Source organism: Emydura macquarii, unplaced genomic scaffold (assembly GCF_026122565.2).
Source record: "Emydura macquarii macquarii isolate MOO-44397 ecotype Brisbane River unplaced genomic scaffold, CSIRO-AGI_Emac_v2 contig_1253, whole genome shotgun sequence".
NCBI classification, from domain to species: domain Eukaryota; kingdom Metazoa; phylum Chordata; order Testudines; family Chelidae; genus Emydura; species Emydura macquarii.
In genome coordinates this window covers 72,340,009-72,360,000 of record NW_027131390.1, presented here as the reverse complement: position 1 = coordinate 72,360,000, position 19,992 = coordinate 72,340,009, and the positions used below count along the sequence as shown (strand labels likewise).

The window sequence follows — 19,992 nt, the reverse complement described above, 5'->3', positions numbered from 1 at the left end:
GCCGAAATAAAGAAAATATAAAATATATTAAACAACCCACAGATTTATTTTCTTGTCAAAAACAATTCGGGCTTGATGACAGACAGTCTTCTTACATTTTATGATGAATTATTTTTTCATTCTTTGCACACGAGAGACAAAAAAAATATGCTGTTATTTTGGACAGGGTTTTTTGGCCACTGTCTTTTCCAGTTTGCTTCCCCATCTATCTCAATGCTTTTGTTTTTAAGGGTTACAACCCCCGCGTTAGCAAAGAGCACCGAGAAGCCGGGTGATGCATCACCAGTCCAAATATGCTGCTATAATCGTTTTTTTTTTTTTAGTGTGTGTGTGTGTAGGGGGGATGATTCGAGTGGGGAGATAAATAAATAAATAAAGGAACTTATCTAAGAAAAACCCCAGGGATCACTCCGGTATATATTTAACCAAGCTGCAATTAAAGACAGTATCAGCTTGTATCATTTAGAGCTAATGCAATAATAATGGTAAATTACAGGGCCAAAATGGCTTGTGATAGCAGCCTCTGTATTCCCAGTAGTTTCCACGTCGTTGTAATTAATGCCAGGGTGAGCAGTTGGTAAAAGAAAATTTCGTGGAAGGGACATCTTGGTTTTAAATCGAATTGAAATAGACTGCTTTGCGGACACACCATTGACGCTTGCATTTTTCCATCGAAATATCGATTTTACGGCCGATCTGTAAATATAGGACAGTTGGGTTAAAGTCGAAAGATGCGATAGAGAAAGAAAGAAAGACGAAACAGCTTAAAATTGTTTGCCGCGTCCGCAGGTTTTGTTCCTAGAAATGGTCGCAGCATCATTTTACCTGACAAATGGGAACAGCGCTACATGTTTAAAAAGAGAGAGAGAGAGGGGCTTCTGGTGGGTGCCTTTCTATGACACGAGATTAAAGCGGCACCTTTCCCGAAATGAACAATGATTAATATTTTCGCAGTTAACTGGAACAGCCCCGAACCGGACAAATGCCTAAAATGGAGCAGATTGATTTCGATTTGCTGTTTTTCTTATAGAATATGTATATAATATTTGTAAACACTCATCTGTTTAGCCAGCCAATGAATGTTAAACCAATGTTTGGACTTATTACACATCTGCTATAAACATGAGTAATGCATTGCATTTGCAGTAAAAATACTGATTAGTCTGAATTAATCCATCTGATATGTGTATTAAAAGGCATTTAAATATGTTGTTTTAAGAAGTTCTCATAACCCTGGATGCCATATTTCAAAACAAACATCAGCACGCAATGTTTTGCAGCCTTTCAAACAAATAAGCTCGCTTTGATTTAAATAACATTTATTTTACATGACCAAACACAATAAATAACGTAATATACAAAGCTTTATAATTATTGCACATTTGTAAAATATTTTACAGTGAGTTCATACAGCCAGCAATATTTAGAGCACAAATACTTTATTTACAGATTCGTACAATAACCAGGTCCAAGGGACCTAACATAAAACGAATTTATGTTAATTTTACCAACCGGCGTCCTTCTCCATCTTTTGATAGACATCTGTCTATCTATATTTTGGAAAAATGTAAACATTATTGCCAAAATTATCGTATATACCCTCCAATACGTGTGATCATAACAAATGAATCCAACAATCGAAAAGGTAAAGCTGGTAATAGAGTGCCATGTTTGGTGTATTTGATTTAGCCTTAAATTATATATTAATAAAAAAATTTAAATGTAAACTCAGTGAACAACAGCTGGTATAATCAATATTTTTTTTTACATAAGTTAGTCTTGCTATTTATTTTACAAAATGAAAAATGTACTCATTAGGTATTTCCTATTTCAGCTTAATGCTCTCTAAATATTAAATGAACACATCTTGTCAGGAATCCACCCCAGAAGTCTTGGGATATTTCCTCCCCTACCCTCCCTCCCACCGAGGAAATCTGTCCCATTTGACAAAAATCTACGATTTATGTTCACTGAACAAAACAGTACCGCCTTCGAAATAATTTCCTGAAAGTCCATTATTAGTATATGAAAAAAAATCCAGTGTCTTAAAAATAGAAGTATTTCAGGACACCTATTTGAAATATATGTAAGAGAGAAATGTGTGTGTGTGTGTGTGTGTGTGTGTGTACACACACACACACACACACAGAGGGCCTAAACAAGCAATAGCAAGTTAGATGAGGGCTTCAACTCTTCAGAAAAATCTCATTATGTGAAGAGTGAAGTGGCTCTGTAGGGAGCATTATGGAAATATCTGGGTCTGATTTAATGAGGCTCTTCACATTGGTGGAATATCAACTTAACAGAGAAAAGTCTACCCGGGGCGTCCAAGTTACCAAAATGAAAATTGGCAATTGAGATGATAAGAACGTGGCTTTCTTGTGCGAAATCACTTCAGGTAACAGATATAACATTAAATAACACACATTCTATGCACCAAGAACAATGTTTTATGTACCAAGTCTCTTATCTGTCTCTTCTAATGACTTCCCTTAGCGGGTTGTTAGTACTTGACAGCAGGTCTCTGCGCGGGGAACTTTTTTCCAATTCCACATTCAAAGGAGGTCCATCAGAGAACATGATTGGCAATTTTCGTCATAATCTGCACATTATTAGCATCAGAATTGACATGGCAGTAACACTGGTGGTTTTTGATGTGCCTTTCTTCAAGTTCAAGGAAGTCGCTCCAGTAGCAGTGGTTTGGTATGGTAGGTCTCAGTTACCCAGTGGTGGCTTTTCAGAGGCAAACGCGTGATAGACATGTGTGAGAAATAAATCCAAGAGCCATTTTACCAGAGAAGAGAAACAAAACAAAAAAAACCCATTACACTTAGAAAAGTACCTAAGGTCAATGCTGCAGGACAATATCCTATACCTAGAGAGATTCAAGTATTTCCCAGATCGCGTGGATTATGGTAGTTGGAAAGCATGAGTTTCAGACTGCCTCTGCGGCTCCTATGGAGCATCCTGTCAGTCTCACACTTCCCTTCCCTTTACTGGCCCATCCACAGCAGTCTCGTTAGCTCCCACTCCTTTCTCTACACAAGATAGGCAACGCGAGGCATTTCCGACGAATTCGAACTACACCGAAAGAAGAATAAAACAGAAAAACCCTTTTCTCTTCCGCTGACGCTCCCCTCCCTGCCCCCCCCCCTCCTTCTGTCCCATCGCCAGACGGACGCGTGGCTAATTGCTGCAGTCCCCAGGCCACCTTCCCCTGGCACTCCGGGGGCGGATTGGCTCGGGACGGACTCGGAGCCCCAGCAAGGAGAACAGACGCTTTGCACCCGCTGACAAGCGTGCAATCCTCCCGGGGCTCCGCTGGGGGGGAGCCGAGGGTAGCAGTCTGGCCCCCGGGGGGTGCGAGGTCCCGGCCTGCTCCTGCGGGGGTGCAGGGGAATGTCAGTTCGGGTCCCTGCCCCCCCACCCCAGCTGGTGGCTGCCTGGTGAACGCTACAAAAATAGAGGGGCCTTTCCCAGAGCCCGGCTGTGTCCCTCGCCCCTCCCCCCCCCCGGTTCCCCAAAAGGGTGGCCCCCGGCTGCCGCGGGCAGCTATCTGGTGAGCGGCGCCTCCTCCCGCTGGTCCGGGGAGGCGCCCGCGGTTTTGCTCAGCACGGCCGCCGAGTAGGGCAGGAAGCCGCTCTCCGCCCGCTGCGAGGCCGCCGTGCAGGGGAAATCCGAGCCGGAGCCGCGCGAGCCCAGCGCCGCGGCCGCCGCCGCCGCCGTCTGGCTGCTGTGGCAGCTGAGGCAGGAGCAGGCCGCCGAGCCGGCCGGGGGAGCCGAAGAAGCCGCGGCCGCTGCGGCCGCCGCTGCCGCCGCCGCCGCCGCCGCGCTGCTGTTGAGGCCGGCCGCGGCGGCCGGGGCCTGGTAGAGGCCCGGGTGGCGGAAGCCGCAGAGCAGCTCGGGCCGGGAGTAGGGGTGCGAGAGGGCGCGGAAGGTGTCCAGCGGCCGGATGGAGCTGGCGAAGGGCGAGGCGGCGGCCGCTCCGGAGGCGGCCGCGGCCGCTGCGGCCGCCGTCACCCCCACGTGGGGATAGTAGTGCAGCGGCACGTGCGAGTGGAAGGGGTAGGGCAGGCTGCCCGTGGCCGCCGCGTGAGTCATCATGTAGGTGTAGAAGCTGGGGTCAGCCGGATGGGGCCAGGACATGGCCAGGCGCTGCCGCTTGTCCTTCATGCGTCTGTTCTGGAACCACACCTGGGGGCGGGGAGGGGGCGAGACACAAAACACAGGCCGGCCTTAGCAAGCAGCGCTGCAGCGGCCGCGCGAAGACACACAACAACCCCCCCGACCCAAGCAATCCGGGAGCAGGCAGATGTGCGGCCGGCAGCACCTCCCGACCTGGGGACGGCCGCGCCGGCCAAGCTCCCCTCCCAGTGTCCCCATCCCCCCCGCCCCCACTCCAGCTGGTTAGCGCTGCTGTGATTTATTTATTAATTATGCTCCCGTTTTGCTACCGAAAAACCTTCCTCCTAATTCGCGCACGCACGGAACCCGCTGACATCAGCGCCCGCCCGGTTGTCAGGAGTTAAACATGAAAGCAGCTCCGTTGAAGGAACCCAACTGCTTTTATTGGGAGGCTTGTTTGTTTGCTTGCTTGCTTTGTGTTAATTGCGCGGCGTTTGCGCCCGGCGAAATAGTGTTTGCATTTGGTTTTGAAAGCAGCCAGCCAAATGAAATTCCGAGTGGCAAACGCTGCAGCCCTGCTTCTGCCCTGTAACAATGCCTATTTGCATCTGCCCTCCGCTTTAGCGTCCTGCCTTTATGTTATTTTCTAACGCTACATTAAGGAAATGAAGGTTCCAAAAATACAAATGTTTTTGGAGCCGAGAGAGAGAAAGAAAGAGCCTGAGATTCGCCCTCTGTAACGGAGCAGCTTCTTTTCGTGTCTCAAGCTTTTTAGTTCTCCGCTGCCCCATTTTAATGCCCTATAATTGACCAAAATATTTCAAAAATAATCCAATCAAAAGCGATTTCACCCGAGTAAATAACGGAAATTATTCTGCTTTGTGCCAACGAGACTCTAAATCCATTTCAAATCGCACAAACATGTGTCCTTCAAGTGCTTTTGTCCGAAATGGGAGAAATAGTATTTTATGATACTGACGTGTCCAATTCCTTTGCTTCATTTAATATATATATATATATCGTTTGTTTCCCCCTTTTTTAACGTGCAAACTCAATAAAAATTGACAAGGAGAATTAAAAGACAAATAAAAAAAAGTTTCGACCCAGGGAAACAAACACACCGACCAGGAAAGGCAAGACCGGATGTTCTTTAACCAAAAGTCCGAGGTTAAAATAGCTAAGAAACCAGGTGGGAATTACGCGATCCTATTTAGTTTCATGTTCTATTATTATGTTATCATTGGATCTATTCATTTATTTTGCCATAAAGGAGGAGGGCATAAGCCACTGCATTTTCCTGTCAGTAAGAAGCATCTATTTAGCCAGGAATTGGGCTCGAGCTCATATTTTAAGCTCCCAGACAGCACAAAAGCACCAAAATCCACCCAGAGTGTCCTAGCCCCGCGTTTGTAGCGCTTCAGCTGAGATACCTTGATGGTGGTCTCAGGGAGGTTGAGCGCCGCGGCCAGTTCGCACCTTCTGGGCCGAGACACATAGTTCTCCCGGTAGAACTCCTTCTCTAGCCTGGCTATCTGCTCCCGGGTGAAGGCGGTGCGGTACCTTCTCACCTGGTCAGCCCCGGAGCCCGAGCTGCCCAGGGCGTTGCTGCTGTGCAGGCTGGTTAAACTCGAACCTGAGGAGGAGGTGGTGGTAGTAGGAGCTGAGCCGCTTTCTGAATAGCCTGGCAAACAAGCAAGCAAATAGTGAAATAAAGATGTGTTCCTCGAGATGTGTTTGTGTGTATTAAATAAAGCAGGAGGTGATGTTACCAATCTGGCTGTGAACGCTGATAATTAATGCTAGCTGTCATTGTTACAAATTGCTGCTGTTAATAGAATCAATAAAGTTTTTAAATCACTTCATAACCAAATTATTCTAAGCAAATTAGGCATTTTTAGTAATTATAGAACTCTAGCTTCTGCAGCGAATTAGCCAAATCAGAGCACTATGCAGAGCCCAATTTTAGAGATGGGCTTCGGCTCTCAGGCGGCGATAATCTGATCACTCTGATTTGTGAGTCAGTTTTAACAGCTACATGAACGTTTCTTATTTTCGTTTGCGAGGCACAAAATAAGTGCAGCCCAGACCAAAGATCTGCCTTACACTGGAGATGGCTTTTCTTCGTTGGCACATTTGACAAACATGCATATGCTATTGCCACAAAGAAAGCCATTGATTATTCTCTTATTGCACTCCTCAATAAAAATAATTCACCACATTTATTTCAAACCTGGTACGATGGGAGGGATTTTAATAGTCAGCGCGTTATTAGGGAGTGAAAGTGAACAATGGCCAATTACTATTAGTGTGAATACACAATAACACATTTTATATGTACAGAGAAAGACAAACACACACACATACATAAACACACAGTTTCCACGTATCTAGATACTCAATTTACTCCACGTATGTGTATAGATGGAGAAATACAGACAGATCTACCGAACGAGAGAAACTATATCTCTATATATCTATCTATCGATAGATAGATATAGTTACATAGATGAGAGAAAGAGAGCGAGATTTCCATGAATATAAAGATACACTTTGATATACAAACACTGTTTAATCTATTTTGTCCATCGTGATAACAGTAACAGTAAATTGTGTACCGTTTTAGGAGGGGTTTTACTGAATTTAGAGCGCTCTTTCCATAGGCTAACAAGTTCCAGCAAATAACTGTACAGTTTAGATCGAGAGGATAAAAGAATATTTACCTTTGTTATTGTTTTCCTTCAGCTGGGAGGAACTGAGACTAGTTGGGGAGCGGAGTGCAGAACATCCCACCTCCACATCACTGTTCATATCTGCCTCTTGAGCAACTTCTGAATAATGGCTAATTTTCTTCCTGCTTTCCGACGAAGGAATTTCCGAGGAGACGTTGCTTTCACTGTTCTGGTGTTGAAGATTGAATAAAGTGTCTATTTCAAATTTGCCTTTGGCAGGGATGTCCCCTATAGTGCTATGCAGAGAGGCGGAAGTTAGTCTAGGGCTGAGGCGACCACTGTGTTGAGAATTTTCGAGGGCCTCCAGCACTGCATTTCCAGCTGAGTCTGACAAATTCGCGAGCCTTTTGCCAGCTGTGGGGCTGTGCAGCCCTCTTTCCATCAGAATCATCTCTTTTCTTATTCTTTCCATCATCTCAGCTTTATAAAAAATGTCAAAGTTGCAGGGTTGGTCCTGTCCTAATGATGAGCTGCAGCAGGGGCTAATTCACATTCAGCCCGGCAAGTGTCTCTAAATATTATTATCTCTTTTTGAGGGAGGCGTAAAAATTGTGGGATGCCAAAGCGAGGGAATGACTGGTCAAAATGACCCATACATCCTTTCTAGCCCGAAATGTCATTCATCAAAAAGTAGTGCTCGTCATTAAGGTAGGAATGACGCTGTTCGAATAATCATTTATTGTAACAGGTTTATAAGCAAATAAACACGAGCTTCTGCCAGTGGATAATGAAGGCGGCTTCTGGGCAGACAAATATATCCAGGTAGAAAGAAAGAAAGGCAAGAAGTGAAGAGTAAAGCTCTTGTCCTTCGCTTGATCAGATCTTGCTTGAATTGCTCTGGGGTTTGGCCTCTGGGGTGAAATTGACAGTCTGATTAATAAAATGAGCTGTGCAACATTTCCCCCTTCATTTAGGTGCATCATTATGCTCTGATTTTTGTTTTGTTGCCTTTTAGGTCCTAATGATGCAGCTTCATTCTCATTTGTCCTCGGACAGAACTACATGCTAAATAATAGATAATGCTTTCTATTTGTAGAGCGGATTTTAGATCACAACTAGAGAAAATGTTGGAAGAGGACCTACGGACTGAGAATACCCTTCCACTGCATTTTATTTATTTTTCCTTCCCAGTTAAGAATGCACTAGTACTTTTATTTAAGAATTTTACTAGCACACACCCAACCATCCCCATACACACAAACCTTAGACTGAGACTTTTAAAAACTATTGCTGCTGGTACATACCACTTTAAGTGCATCTACAATAGCAGCCTGCAAATGGGTTTATTGTAGTCCTGGGGGTGGTTTGGGGGGGGATTTTTTTTAGTATATTTTCCTCGTTACATCCTTAAATATGGTCTCCTTTTTATTTTCTATAATCCGGTTTATTGTCGAAGCTAGTCTACGATTTTTCCCCTCTTGGGAAAATACTCTCTTTTGTGCAATTTGAAGGCAAAAAATGTCCAAATAAAGTTAAATGCATTCATGATTTAAAGCACTATATCTCATTTCATTCTCTAGACGACTTTCTTTTTACACCCTCCCCACAAAAACTGAAGCATTTTTTTTAAATTACAAAATGACTTGATTTTAGTGTTTCAGAGGCATCAAATACTAGCAAAGACACGCTATCCTCCTCTTCCTCCTCCTCAGTCTTTCTCCAAGGTTACCTGTGGCTCTGTTAGCTCATCTGTCCATTGGTTTCCGGGTTGATCTGGAGCAAAATGTCTTGTGCTGTAAGGGACAGGGCTACCAAGCTCAGTAGACGTGACTATCGGAAAGTCTCTCCTCAGTGATAACTTTGATAGCAATAATGACGCTGATGGCAACCGTTTAAACGAAGATAAATCCTTTGTCATTAGCATCTCTGGAGTACTCTTCAATAGCTACCCAATCTGTACTTCCTGAGAGATTCTTTGCTATCCACATAGCAAAGTTTAAGACCCTGAGTTTCCGAGTTTGATCAGGTATAGAAATACTGCAACCTTTCCTGTGATTACATAGGATTTTTTTTGTGTGTGTGCCAAGAGAAGCTCTTCCTTGTAATGTTAAAGTCACACGCATCTCCTAAATTCTTATGCTCTTGTGTAATAAACCGGGATTCTTGTCGGTTTTTTAATAACGTGTTAAAGTCTCCCTGTACATTCCATGACATATTTAGGAAACGTTCTAGGCGTTGTTTATAAAATCCAACATTCTATTAATGAGAGTTTTATGTCAATGTGAGTTTCGCTGCAGTTTGGGGTCCTATGTCTTACAGCCCCGAGCCAGACAAAAGGAAATATCAACTTTTCATTAACCATGGGGAGTTTTTAGTAGTGTGCGTAATTTAGACACAGAAAACATCCATTGTAATAGAAGGCATGCACACGTCAAACCCCTGCATATTGCCAACACAATACACGAACACATTTTTTGAAACTATATTTCTCCATACATCATTTTAAACCCGTAAGAGATGGTAATATATTTGCCCTTCTTACCCCAAATATTATTGGTGACAACGCGGTATCTTCTGTTTTATCAGGAAAGAGCACAATTTCCTACACCGATTTTTACTGAAAAGGTAAAGTTGTCTGACATAGTCTCTATAGGCTACTCTGTTATTAAAACGTTATAAGGACAGCAGTTCCCTGAGATTAAACAATTCTGAACAGAAGAGTGATTTGATGTACATATGGGCTGTGTTTGTAGATACTGTAAACAGTGCGTAAATTGAATTCACAAAACTTCTCTGTTATTAACTTTAGATGGGTAACCCAGTGTGTAACAAAACTTTTCATCGCAAAAGGTATTGGTCCCAGTTAAATACAAACTTACGTTTTACAAGTTGAAATAATTATTGATTGCATTATGCAAAACACCCCTCCTAAATACATAGCGGAAAGCTATTTCGTCCAGCCTGAGCAATGTTATAGGAGGGGAAACGGAAGTCTGTGGGTAGCTTTATTGCTGTCGTTTGGCGCCCCCGTCTGTTTTCTTTAATACTTTAACTGGATTAGTATCTTTTTTTGAAAACCGCAGCTAGACACCACATCTCCAACACACTCATATATGAACACTACCAAATCCGATAGAGTTTTAAATTCCAGAAATGTTATTGCGCCACTAAAAAGAAAATAACGGTTTTATGATATCTTGCAGGTGAAATAGGCTACATCAAAACTCCCAATCTGAAAAATAGGTTATACACAAGTTCGACTGTGCATTACCTTAATTAATGTTTTGTTACATCTTGCGCCATTTCAATAATACTAATACTTCAGTTTATGAATAACATAGTACCTTCGCGTACTAGGCCAATTACATGCCATAAAAGACGGTATTAACCCTCTTTTAAACAGATATTAAATAACAAAAACGATCTGCACAATCCAGTTAATCAGTCCTCTAAAAATGGATATCCACTAATAAACTAGTCGTTTCATATTTATGTTATTAGAAAACTAGATTAATATATTTTATAAATGTTTATAGTTTTTCTTTTAATAAAGAGTTCAGTCTAAAAAACTTTCAGCACATATTTTAAAGGGCTACACCAGCAGGTAAATGTAAAGGAAGTGATAGAGACCGATGAAAATATATGAGTTTTTGCTAAGCTCTGTTTACTCAGTTGTTCTTATAAATTTTAAATAGCTGTGTGGGCCTACAGCCAAACGATTTTATTAATCCTTGAAAGTTGTTACTTAGGACATCAAATAATATTTCGATCATGTCTGTTAAATCTTAACTGAGAAATTCTCAGACGACTCCAATTAAATGAAATGTATATTAAATCGACCAAAATCTCAACCATCTTTTAACTGGTTAAAGTGTTCTTGGGAATACTGGCTAAGTATTTGTTTCTTTCCCAACTTTAGGTGTTCAGAGGTAAATTGTAAAACATTACTATTACTGCAGGTAGCATACAACCTGTAGATGCACTATTTCAGATGGGAGCTCACAAAAAGCTTCTGATTATATATATCTATATTGCCCCTCCAATACTAAAAGCCCTGTGTTGCAGCTGATTCCACCCAGGTATCTATAGGAGCACGCATGCTCAGGTGGATAGCTATCCATGAGCTTTGCCCAATTATTAGTAAAAGTGATGGGAGAAAAAAAGAAGATAATTCTCAGGTGTAGGTGAAATGGTCTGATGAGCGCTAACATTACTATGTCGCTTTGCCCTTGACTTGACTACTCACAAAATGAAACTAGAGCTATGTTTGTTTTATTTACTTATAGATCTATAGCGAATCATAGGAAGGCTGGTTTTATGAAGGGGGGAAAACTAAGCTGAGATTCACTGGCCTACGGCGATTATACCTGAAAGTTTGTGCTAAGACAACAGATCACTTTCTGTGGAAACCCTCTTCCCTCCTTTGTAGTAAAAAAAAAGTATTTAAACTCAGATATTTCAATCCTGCAATCTAGACCGTAATTTCTGTTATACAAGGAAACAATACAATTCGGATTTACATTAATCTGCATTCTGAGCCTCTACAGAAAACCGTGTAGAGCCATCTAGTGGTAGAGCTGGGATACTGCGTCAGATGGTATAATCATGGGAAATGCTAAACGGTGCCACTTGAGAGAATGTCTCTCTCTGCTTACACCTCAAACTCTGCAAAACTGGAAGCAATTTAATATTGTTGCTGAAGACTTGCTGCTGGGTACAGGAGTTGCCTGGAGTTTTACTGGAGACATCCGTGGTCTCTGTGAGCTCATATTCTTCTCCTCTATATCGTGTAAAGATAGAATTAAAATACAAATACTCATTCATAAACCTACATGTATACATATATTTATTCTACTTTCTAACGAGAGGTGGAGAAAGCTAGAATTATTATTCAGGAGGAATCCAACATAGTTCTCTAATTACTTGTGCTTTTTAAAATAATTCACTGCCATGGTAAATATATAACTTGATTACAACTCAAAGAAAGCGTTGAGCACCATATGTTACAAAGTTAATACATGATGTCTTTTGCGGCTACCAATGGGAAGTATGTTGCTACGTTCAGATGACAGTATTTCATGTTGTATAAAAAGTTACTTCGGTTCAAACCCCTGCAGTGACTTGTGTGTAAAGTCAGCACAAGTTATAATTCTAAATATTGGCTGGGACTTATGAAAGATTTTGTTTCAGAGTATGGGGAAAAAACATGTTAAACACTCACATTTGCTTAAAAGTCTGTTTGGATTTTGTAGAGGCCACGACGCAGAGTTACAAAGTGATACTTTCCAATGTTCAAAAGCGCCGGGGACAGAGCTCGATGATCTCTCAAGGTCCTTTCCAGACATACATTTCTATGATCCTATGAAAATGTATCTTTAAAATATCAATTAATTGACTGACTAAATAAAGTTCCGTGCATTCATAAGACAGCTTTGGGAAACATATTTGAACAAATATCCTTATATGGTCATTAAGCTTTTCCTTTACTGCAATTGTTTCAGTTTCTTCTACGTCTTTTTGTTGAGTTGGAAGAAAAAGAAATACAGAAAATAAACCATTTTTGTTCACTTAGTAACTACAAACACAAATAAGTTAAGACTAAACAATGAAATCTACCGGGATTGGGAGAAGTTAGTTGCTGAAATATTGCTTATCTATTTTTCTCCCTCTTTTGTATGAGTTGTTCAGGCTGAACCAACAAGTGCAAAGTTTCTTTCTTTATTTGTTTGTTTTATTTTTGTTTTCTACAGCAATCCTCAGCAATAGATTGTGATCAGAAATGATCTCAGAAGGGCAACTGAAATAAAGAAACATTTAAAATATCGCTAAGATCGGGACACAGCAGCCTGGAAAAGAGGTAAATGAGGGGGATGGCGGACAGTTGGGGGGGGGGGTGACGAAAAGAGAGGTGAAAGAGAGAGTAGCACCACAATTGCTAAATCCATATGTTTAATTGGGACAGAGATGTGATTACCAAGTCTAGTAAATCTTTTCCAAAGATTTTTGAGAACATGAGATAATTTCAAAACCATAAAATGCAGCATAGATCTTTATGGGAAGAACTCAGTAACTTTCCTGCATGATGTGCTTGCAGATATCTAGCTCATTTATTATACTGATGCCCAGACTATTTCTAAATGGAAAATTTAATGCAGATATGATGTCAACTATGCACGCACTTTCTATATTCCATGGGGAAGGAATATTATTCTCTAACATGCTGAAGCAAAAGAAAACATCCATTATTACGATCTACTAACAAGTTTCAAGGTTTCTGGTTGCCACTGCCTTGTAAAAGACTTTTTCATAATAAATGAAATAGATAATGAATTGGTTTAGAATATTTTATTATCAAAAGTGTAATATTACATAGAAACAAGCATTAATTAGTCTAGAGTTTTGTTCTACGCCTAAGTTACCACATAGTTAGAGCAACAAATCTTAACACATGTAAACTGGGTGTGTATTTTCAGACATTATAAAGAGACTTTGACTTATGAGCTCATTATTTTTATTCACATTCATAATATCCTGTCGTGCAAAGCATGAGAGTAAGGCAACGCTGTGTTTTTGCACACCTCACAAAATGGCATATTACTGAGTTTAAATTATTGATCCCAAACCACTGTTCGGAGACACAGTCTCACTGGGCATGGAATCAGTGGAAACACTCATTGAAGCGAAGGTAGTAGTTGGTGTTATTTCGTTCTGATACACATAATTACAAATTTGCTTTGATGTCAGAGGGCTAAACAGACAAGAAACTTTATACTTTAAGTTTCTCTTGTTTTTATCAATCACATTTTGTATATTTTTGTGACAGGAAAGATAATTGCAACATACTCATTGAATAGAAGAAATACAGTACGAGATATACATAGAAAATTGTACCTGATCAGTACAATGCACATTTTCGATCTTAAAGATCTCAGAATATTGTGTATTTTAGTAACGAATTCATGGGAAAGCGGAATTCAGTTCAGTAAAGGAATTCAGTTCAATAAAGGATACTTGTATCTTTACGAACCACTTCCCTAATTAGGTATCATTTTATATCCTGGGAACAAATACTAAGTCGGCTTATAACTGAGTGAAATACGTAGCCCGGTCTGGTTTATTTATTTTACTTCTTACCTGATTATGAAACATTAATAGTAATTAAGTGGTTGGAGCTAATGAACACGAACTTGTGTTTGCCAGCCGCTTGTTATTGTGATTATTGGCACCAGTTTGTCATTCCTCACCCCACTTCCAGAAACTGCCAAATATTATTAGACTTGCCACAAAACTAAAAGCCCTGCGATTATTGCGAAGCCATTCGCTTTCTCATTCAACTCACTTAAGCCAGTTTCAGTAGAGCGATATCAGAGCTGTGTCCCTTTTAATATAGCCCCCCCCCCCCCCAACCGGCTTATGATCCTTGCTTGTTATTATCAATGCAAATTGCATTTCAGAACAAAATGTCAAATATTAATTTCGCCTACCATAATCTTTCTCTTTCTTTGAGTCTTCCACTGTGGTGTGTGTGTGTGCGTAAGCATACAAAACATTTTTATTATAATCTTAATTTTAAAAACCTTCTTTCTTTTACTTTGCAGAAACTTCCCTGTAGTAACTTGTTGCATGTTATGTCCAAATGAGCGGGTTAAGTGTTTGCAACAAGTAAACTCGGGGCAAGAATGCTGAAAGGAGCCAGTCCAATAAGTCTGAGATGTGTTTATAGAACGTGCTGCATTTTAAGATCTTTGCACGACTGCAAGTTCAAAACCGACACAGCACTCGTGTCGATTAGACAATATAAATATTTGCCACAGTCTTGGAAAGTTAATCCTAGAACCATAATAATAATAAGCAAATACGGCATTTTACTTGTCAGTTTTACCACTAGATTAACTGACACTTCAAGAAAAAAGCCACATGTAATGAATCCCAGGTTTAACATCTTGTGAAGTACACAGACAGTGGATTTTAATGGCTATCAGCAATGATATAAGATCTGCCATTTATGTGTGCGTGTGTTTGTGTGTGTGATCTTACACACACACACACACACATCTATATATGCTTATGTACTATACTTTTCAGAGATAGGTAAACAGCACTGTCATTTATATACACTGTTAGAGTACATAGTACATTGCGTATATATATAGTATCCAAATGACAATAATAACATAACAATGCAGTCTCATATTTCTTAATCAGATAGTAGAAAGATACCGCAAATTTTCGTGTAGCAATCATTAGGAGCTCAAAAAAGTAAATACATTTATTTAGGAAAGTAATATTTACTTCTAAATTAATGGTTATTTAAATACGTCCCCATTATGTACATTTAACAGTAACAGTTCAAATATTGGCGCAGGATCATTAATTAAGACAATTAGGCTGCTAGTAATTAGCAAGTTTCTGTGACTTTGAGCCAGAAATAAAATAATGTTATGGACCGATAATGAACTACAAGGCATAATCTCAAGTAAACATCAAGCCATTCTCGAAAATGACAACACTTTTCCCTTTCCCTCTTCCTGCACACTGGATCTACTTTCTTCTCCGGGATCCGGTTGGCCTTGCTTTTTGTGCTGAATAATGAAAGGGTTAACCAATACGGTCAAAAAGTTGGAGTTCTTTCTTTCTTTCTTTCTCTCTTTCTTTCTTTTACGCCTTTTGAAGTGATGGAAGGCGGGAGATGAAAGCAGCTCTGGGGCGGCTGTTTTAAGCAGAAAAGGGGACCATAAAATCCCCCCTCCCGCTAACGTAATCAGAGTGCCTCCGAGCAAACGCCTCTTGATCAGAACTGTAAAAATATGAATCCGGGAGGCAAGGGGACAGACACGCCGGTCCCGGGAAGGGGCTGAGAGCGCAGGCTACTCCGTGGGGCTGGCGGGTCACGTGCTCCGCGCCAGCCTATGGGGCGGCCCCCAGCTCCGGCAAACTGATCCGGAGCAGGCCGCCCCCCGCCCTTCTCCCCCTCCCAACCTGGAGTTAGTTTTTATAAACGTGCCGCGATGATCTAACCTGTTCGAGGCAATAACAATTCGCACCATGCCCGGCCCGGGACCCCGCCGCCGCCCGTGATGTGCAAGGCCATGAGCAAAGCGGCGAGCTGGGAGATGGAAGGATTAAGAGGAGACGGCGGCGGCGGCGGCGGCGGCGCCTCCAGCCAGTGCCGCAATTTTCTCTCCTCGCCCGTCTTCGGGGCGGCTCACTCGGGCCGGCCGGCGGCCGCCTCGGGCTTTGCATACGCGGGGGGGCCGGAGCGCTCGGGCTCGGCGGCGCGCTCCGAGCCGCCTTCCAAAGAGTGCCCGGGCTCGGCCGCTCCCCCGGCCGGCCCGGCGCTGGGCTACGGCTACCACTTCGGCAATGGATATTACAGCTGTCGGATGTCCCACGGGGTCGGGCTCCAGCAGAACGCCCTGAAGTCTTCGCCCCATGCCTCCCTTGGCGGCTTCCCCGTGGAAAAGTACATGGACGTCTCCAGTCTGGCCAGCACCAGCGTGCCGGCCAACGAAGTCTCCTCCCGGGCCAAGGAAGTGTCCTTTTACCAGGGGTACACCAACCCTTACCAGCACGTCCCTGGGTACATAGACATGGTCTCCACCTTTGGCTCGGGGGAGCCGAGACATGAGACGTACATATCCATGGAGGGCTACCAGTCCTGGACTCTGGCTAATGGCTGGAACAGTCAGGTTTACTGTGCTAAAGATCAGTCCCAGAGCTCACATTTTTGGAAATCGTCCTTTCCAGGTACGAGAGGGAGAGAAAGGGTCTGAGCTGAATTTCCACTCTGGGTTACAATAGCCGGCCTGGCAACGTGGTACATACTCGGCACACACATCCACCAGGGCTAGGGGGAAAATACCTTTGAAGAAAGTCACGCTCTCTGTTCTCACCCTGCGTGGGGGATGCCAGAGCCCTGTAGTTTAGCGTTGGTGCTAGAGTACTAGCTCTCCCAACCTCACGGCTAGTTTTAATATAACGATTGGGGTTTTATTCACTTTTGCCCGTGGTGTTTTGGGAAGAGATGCAAATTGATGACTCGAATGCTTCTGATTATCTGTTATTCAGGCTAGCACTTAAGACTCAACCCCCAGAGCACTTAAGAAACTGCATGTAATGAGCGGGCACATGCACAAAACCACATGCAAACAGACGTAGGGAAACACGCACTAAACAAAGTTGTCTGTGTTCTTTACATTCATGTAACTAAACACAGCGCCCCAGCAAATGCACTGTAAAATCTTGCATGCTTGCTACGACGCAGGCTTGGAAAGCGATGACAGACCATCAAGATTTTCCTGCTTTAATAGCGTGTAAATAATATGGGTGTGTAAATAATAATAATAAGCTGTAAACAACCTAGTATTATTTATTTGCCCATGAAAATCAGTGCCCAACAAGTAGCAGTTAAGATTGAAACGCGTATAATAAAATTCTAATTTTTCACGTAATGTCTTTTACAATAGGGGACGTTGCACTAAACCAGCCAGATATGTGTGTCTACCGACGTGGAAGAAAGAAGCGAGTGCCATATACAAAACTGCAACTTAAAGAACTCGAGAATGAATATGCCATTAACAAGTTCATTAACAAGGACAAGAGGAGAAGGATATCCGCAGCCACAAACCTGTCTGAGAGACAAGTTACCATTTGGTTTCAGAATAGAAGGGTGAAGGATAAGAAAATAGTCTCAAAGCTGAAAGACAATGTATCTTGATCTACTGGTTGTGGACAGTGATGGAAATATAAATACAATTTACGATCAGTTAAAGACTTTTGGAAAGACTTGAGAATATATTTAATATTTCCCCCCTTCCTACGGCGGCGAGATTTTGTGATTTGCTTTTAATGAATGTCAGCATTTTTCTTCGATTCCTGGAGAATGCTGCCAAACCTTGACTTTGTAGTTCTGTTTCTTTCTTTTTTTATTTTATTCTTTTTTATTTTTTATTTTAATATCTTCTGTTCCTCCCTCTAGGCCAGTATAAACGACTTTAAATATGTTGAGCAGTTACAATTATAATTTTCTTAAATACTTATCTGAGGGTTTTTCCTGTAAAATTGTCTCTGAACAGCCTGGTGCCAAGACTGTCAACTGTGATTTGGTATCATAAATTTCACAAAGACGAAGAATTTTTTAAAAAATTATCATTCAGATGATTGGGGATTAAGAAATGATTACAACACTGTACTCCGTCTAGAATAAAGTGAGCCCACCAGCAAATAGAGCGAATGGTTGTAAATGTGAAAAACTAGTAGCTACTTTTATGTAGTGTGGGGGCTAATTATTTTTTCGGGGAAAAAATGTCTTTTGGAGTCAGATTGGAACTAGAAAAACATATTTAGCTTCAGATGTTTCCATGATTGTATTCCACATATTTTTTTTACGATTTTACTTTATAGTGTCATTTGCAGTTTAATGATTTCATATTCCCTAATTTAAAGACTAACAACATATTCTATGCAGATACATTTATTTCGAATGCCTCACACAGTTACTTCAAACGATTCCGTTTATAGGTTTATAATTTGCTGTTCATTAACAAAGATAGTCCAAAACAGATAAGTTTATCCGTTTATACCTAGCTAGTTAGCTGCATACTAGAAACACACGGTTAAATGGAATTCAAATGTTTAATCATATTGCATATAGAGGACATGCTGTATAAAGGTGTGTATGTATATTTTTATATAATGTATTGGGTGCTCTATTATACTGTTTGTCTGAACAAGCACAAGATTCTCCACCTTCGCCCTATCATGTGGTTTGAAAACTTCTTGTTACAGAAGTGAAGCTTGCTGATAACTTTAAGTTACAAAAATACACGGGTGCATTTATTTATTGCAGAAGCAATAAATGATGAATTTCGAGAGATGCCATAATTTATACAGACCAGAGAGGCTGGCGGTTGTGTTTTTGTTTTGTTTCAATCTTAGCGTGCATGTTATGATACCCATACAGTGATTTTGATACTACAAGTCAGTTTACTGATAGGAGAGAAAAGAGAAAATCTCTCTATGTACGTGTCTCCTGTAATTATTAAACTGTGTTGTGGTCCGAACTATTATTATTTATTATAATAGCTTATTGCTCTAAACACGTTGATTACTAATGTCTGTGGGTAAGACATACACTAAGACTCTTTCCATAAAACGATATTGTTTCCGTTCCTCTTTTAAGGTCTGCTTTTACTTCGAATTGCGTTGGAAATGTGGGCTCAACTTCAAAGCTGTTAATGATTTTGCCAAGCTATCCTTAAAACATCTTTAATAAAACGATTTCTTTTAAATATGCAAACAGTTGAAGAAAATCGCATTTATTTTTACAGCCTGTCGTTTCGCAGGCTGCGTTATGGCGAGGCCTCTTTTATGGCTTGATCGCTTTTTTAAAAAGCAAGTCAGATATCTAACGACAGCCTTCAAAAGTCGAGAATCCAGCCCAAAGACGGTGCTCTTTGCTATACCAGGTCTTTGTATAATGAGGAAAAGATGCTTTCTGCCTTCAATTTGCTCTATGAAACGTAATTGTGATTTTAAAGGGAACATACAGTATTCAGCAACTTCAGCTCCTCTGTGATACTGCGGTAGCGCCGCTTCTTCGAGCAGCCTTGCAGCATTTATATGTGCCACACGTGCTTACTGCAGATCATATTTGAGCATCAATATTTGTCGCGACCTACGTGTTCTAGGGCCCGAGGCTGCATTCGCACACCACCAACTCTTCCTTCTCCCGCTGTGGGGGGTTTGGCTGAGTGTGGGGTGCAGAACGCGGCCCAGACTCTGCCGGGCAATTCATTTAACAAAATGACCAGATGCAGCGACGTGTTAGGCTCACACGTCGCCCTTACACTTATTCCCACCCTCTCCTCCACCTTCCTTTTTAACCTGGGGGGGGGGGAAGGGGAATCTTCCTCTGTTGAAAAGCTATGTCCCAAATTGGATTTTCTTTTTCCTGGGGAGATAAGAGACTTTGGGGGAACATAAAATCTGTAACGAAGTACATGGAAGATGTGTAAATGTCCAAAAGAGCGTTGACAATGCTGCCTTTCTTTAGATCTTTTAAATCCCTTTTCTCTCTATATTTGAAAGTCCTTCTACCTGTTTGAACTGTTTCATCCTATTTGCTGAAATATTTTTGAACTAAGAAATACTCCCTCGCTTACATTTGTATTTCTAACAGTTAGTTTTGATTTTGCCC

General features: G+C 41.5%; 2 protein-coding genes across 2 annotated transcripts; one reads left to right on the top strand and one right to left on the bottom strand.

Annotated features, from left to right (window-relative positions):
* Positions 1 to 3,552: 3,552 nt before the first annotated feature.
* Positions 3,553 to 7,269, bottom strand: EVX2 (even-skipped homeobox 2). The gene is made up of 3 exons (XM_067549857.1): positions 6,846 to 7,269; positions 5,556 to 5,806; positions 3,553 to 4,194 (listed from the first exon to the last, which is right to left on the bottom strand). The coding sequence occupies exons 1-3, from the start codon at positions 7,267 to 7,269 to the stop codon at positions 3,553 to 3,555; spliced, it is 1,317 nt and encodes a 438-aa protein (XP_067405958.1).
* Positions 7,270 to 15,883: 8,614 nt separating this feature from the next.
* On the top strand, positions 15,884 to 17,511 carry HOXD13 (homeobox D13). Its single transcript, XM_067549855.1, has 2 exons — positions 15,884 to 16,541; positions 17,261 to 17,511. Exons 1-2 carry the CDS (start codon positions 15,884 to 15,886, stop codon positions 17,509 to 17,511), a joined length of 909 nt encoding a protein of 302 aa, XP_067405956.1.
* The last annotated feature ends 2,481 nt before the right edge of the window (positions 17,512 to 19,992 follow it).

Coding starts and splice junctions, on each gene's coding strand:
- EVX2 (XM_067549857.1), bottom strand. CDS start 7,269: ATGATGGAAAGAATAAGAAAAGAGATGATTCTGATGGAAAGAGGGCTG. Junction 5,807..6,845: donor GAAGGAAAACAATAACAAAG/GTAAATATTCTT, acceptor CTTGTTTGCCAG/GCTATTCAGAAAGCGGCTCA. Junction 4,195..5,555: donor TCCCTGAGACCACCATCAAG/GTATCTCAGCTG, acceptor CCCCGCCCCCAG/GTGTGGTTCCAGAACAGACG.
- HOXD13 (XM_067549855.1), top strand. CDS start 15,884: ATGAGCAAAGCGGCGAGCTGGGAGATGGAAGGATTAAGAGGAGACGGC. Junction 16,542..17,260: donor TTGGAAATCGTCCTTTCCAG/GTACGAGAGGGA, acceptor CTTTTACAATAG/GGGACGTTGCACTAAACCAG.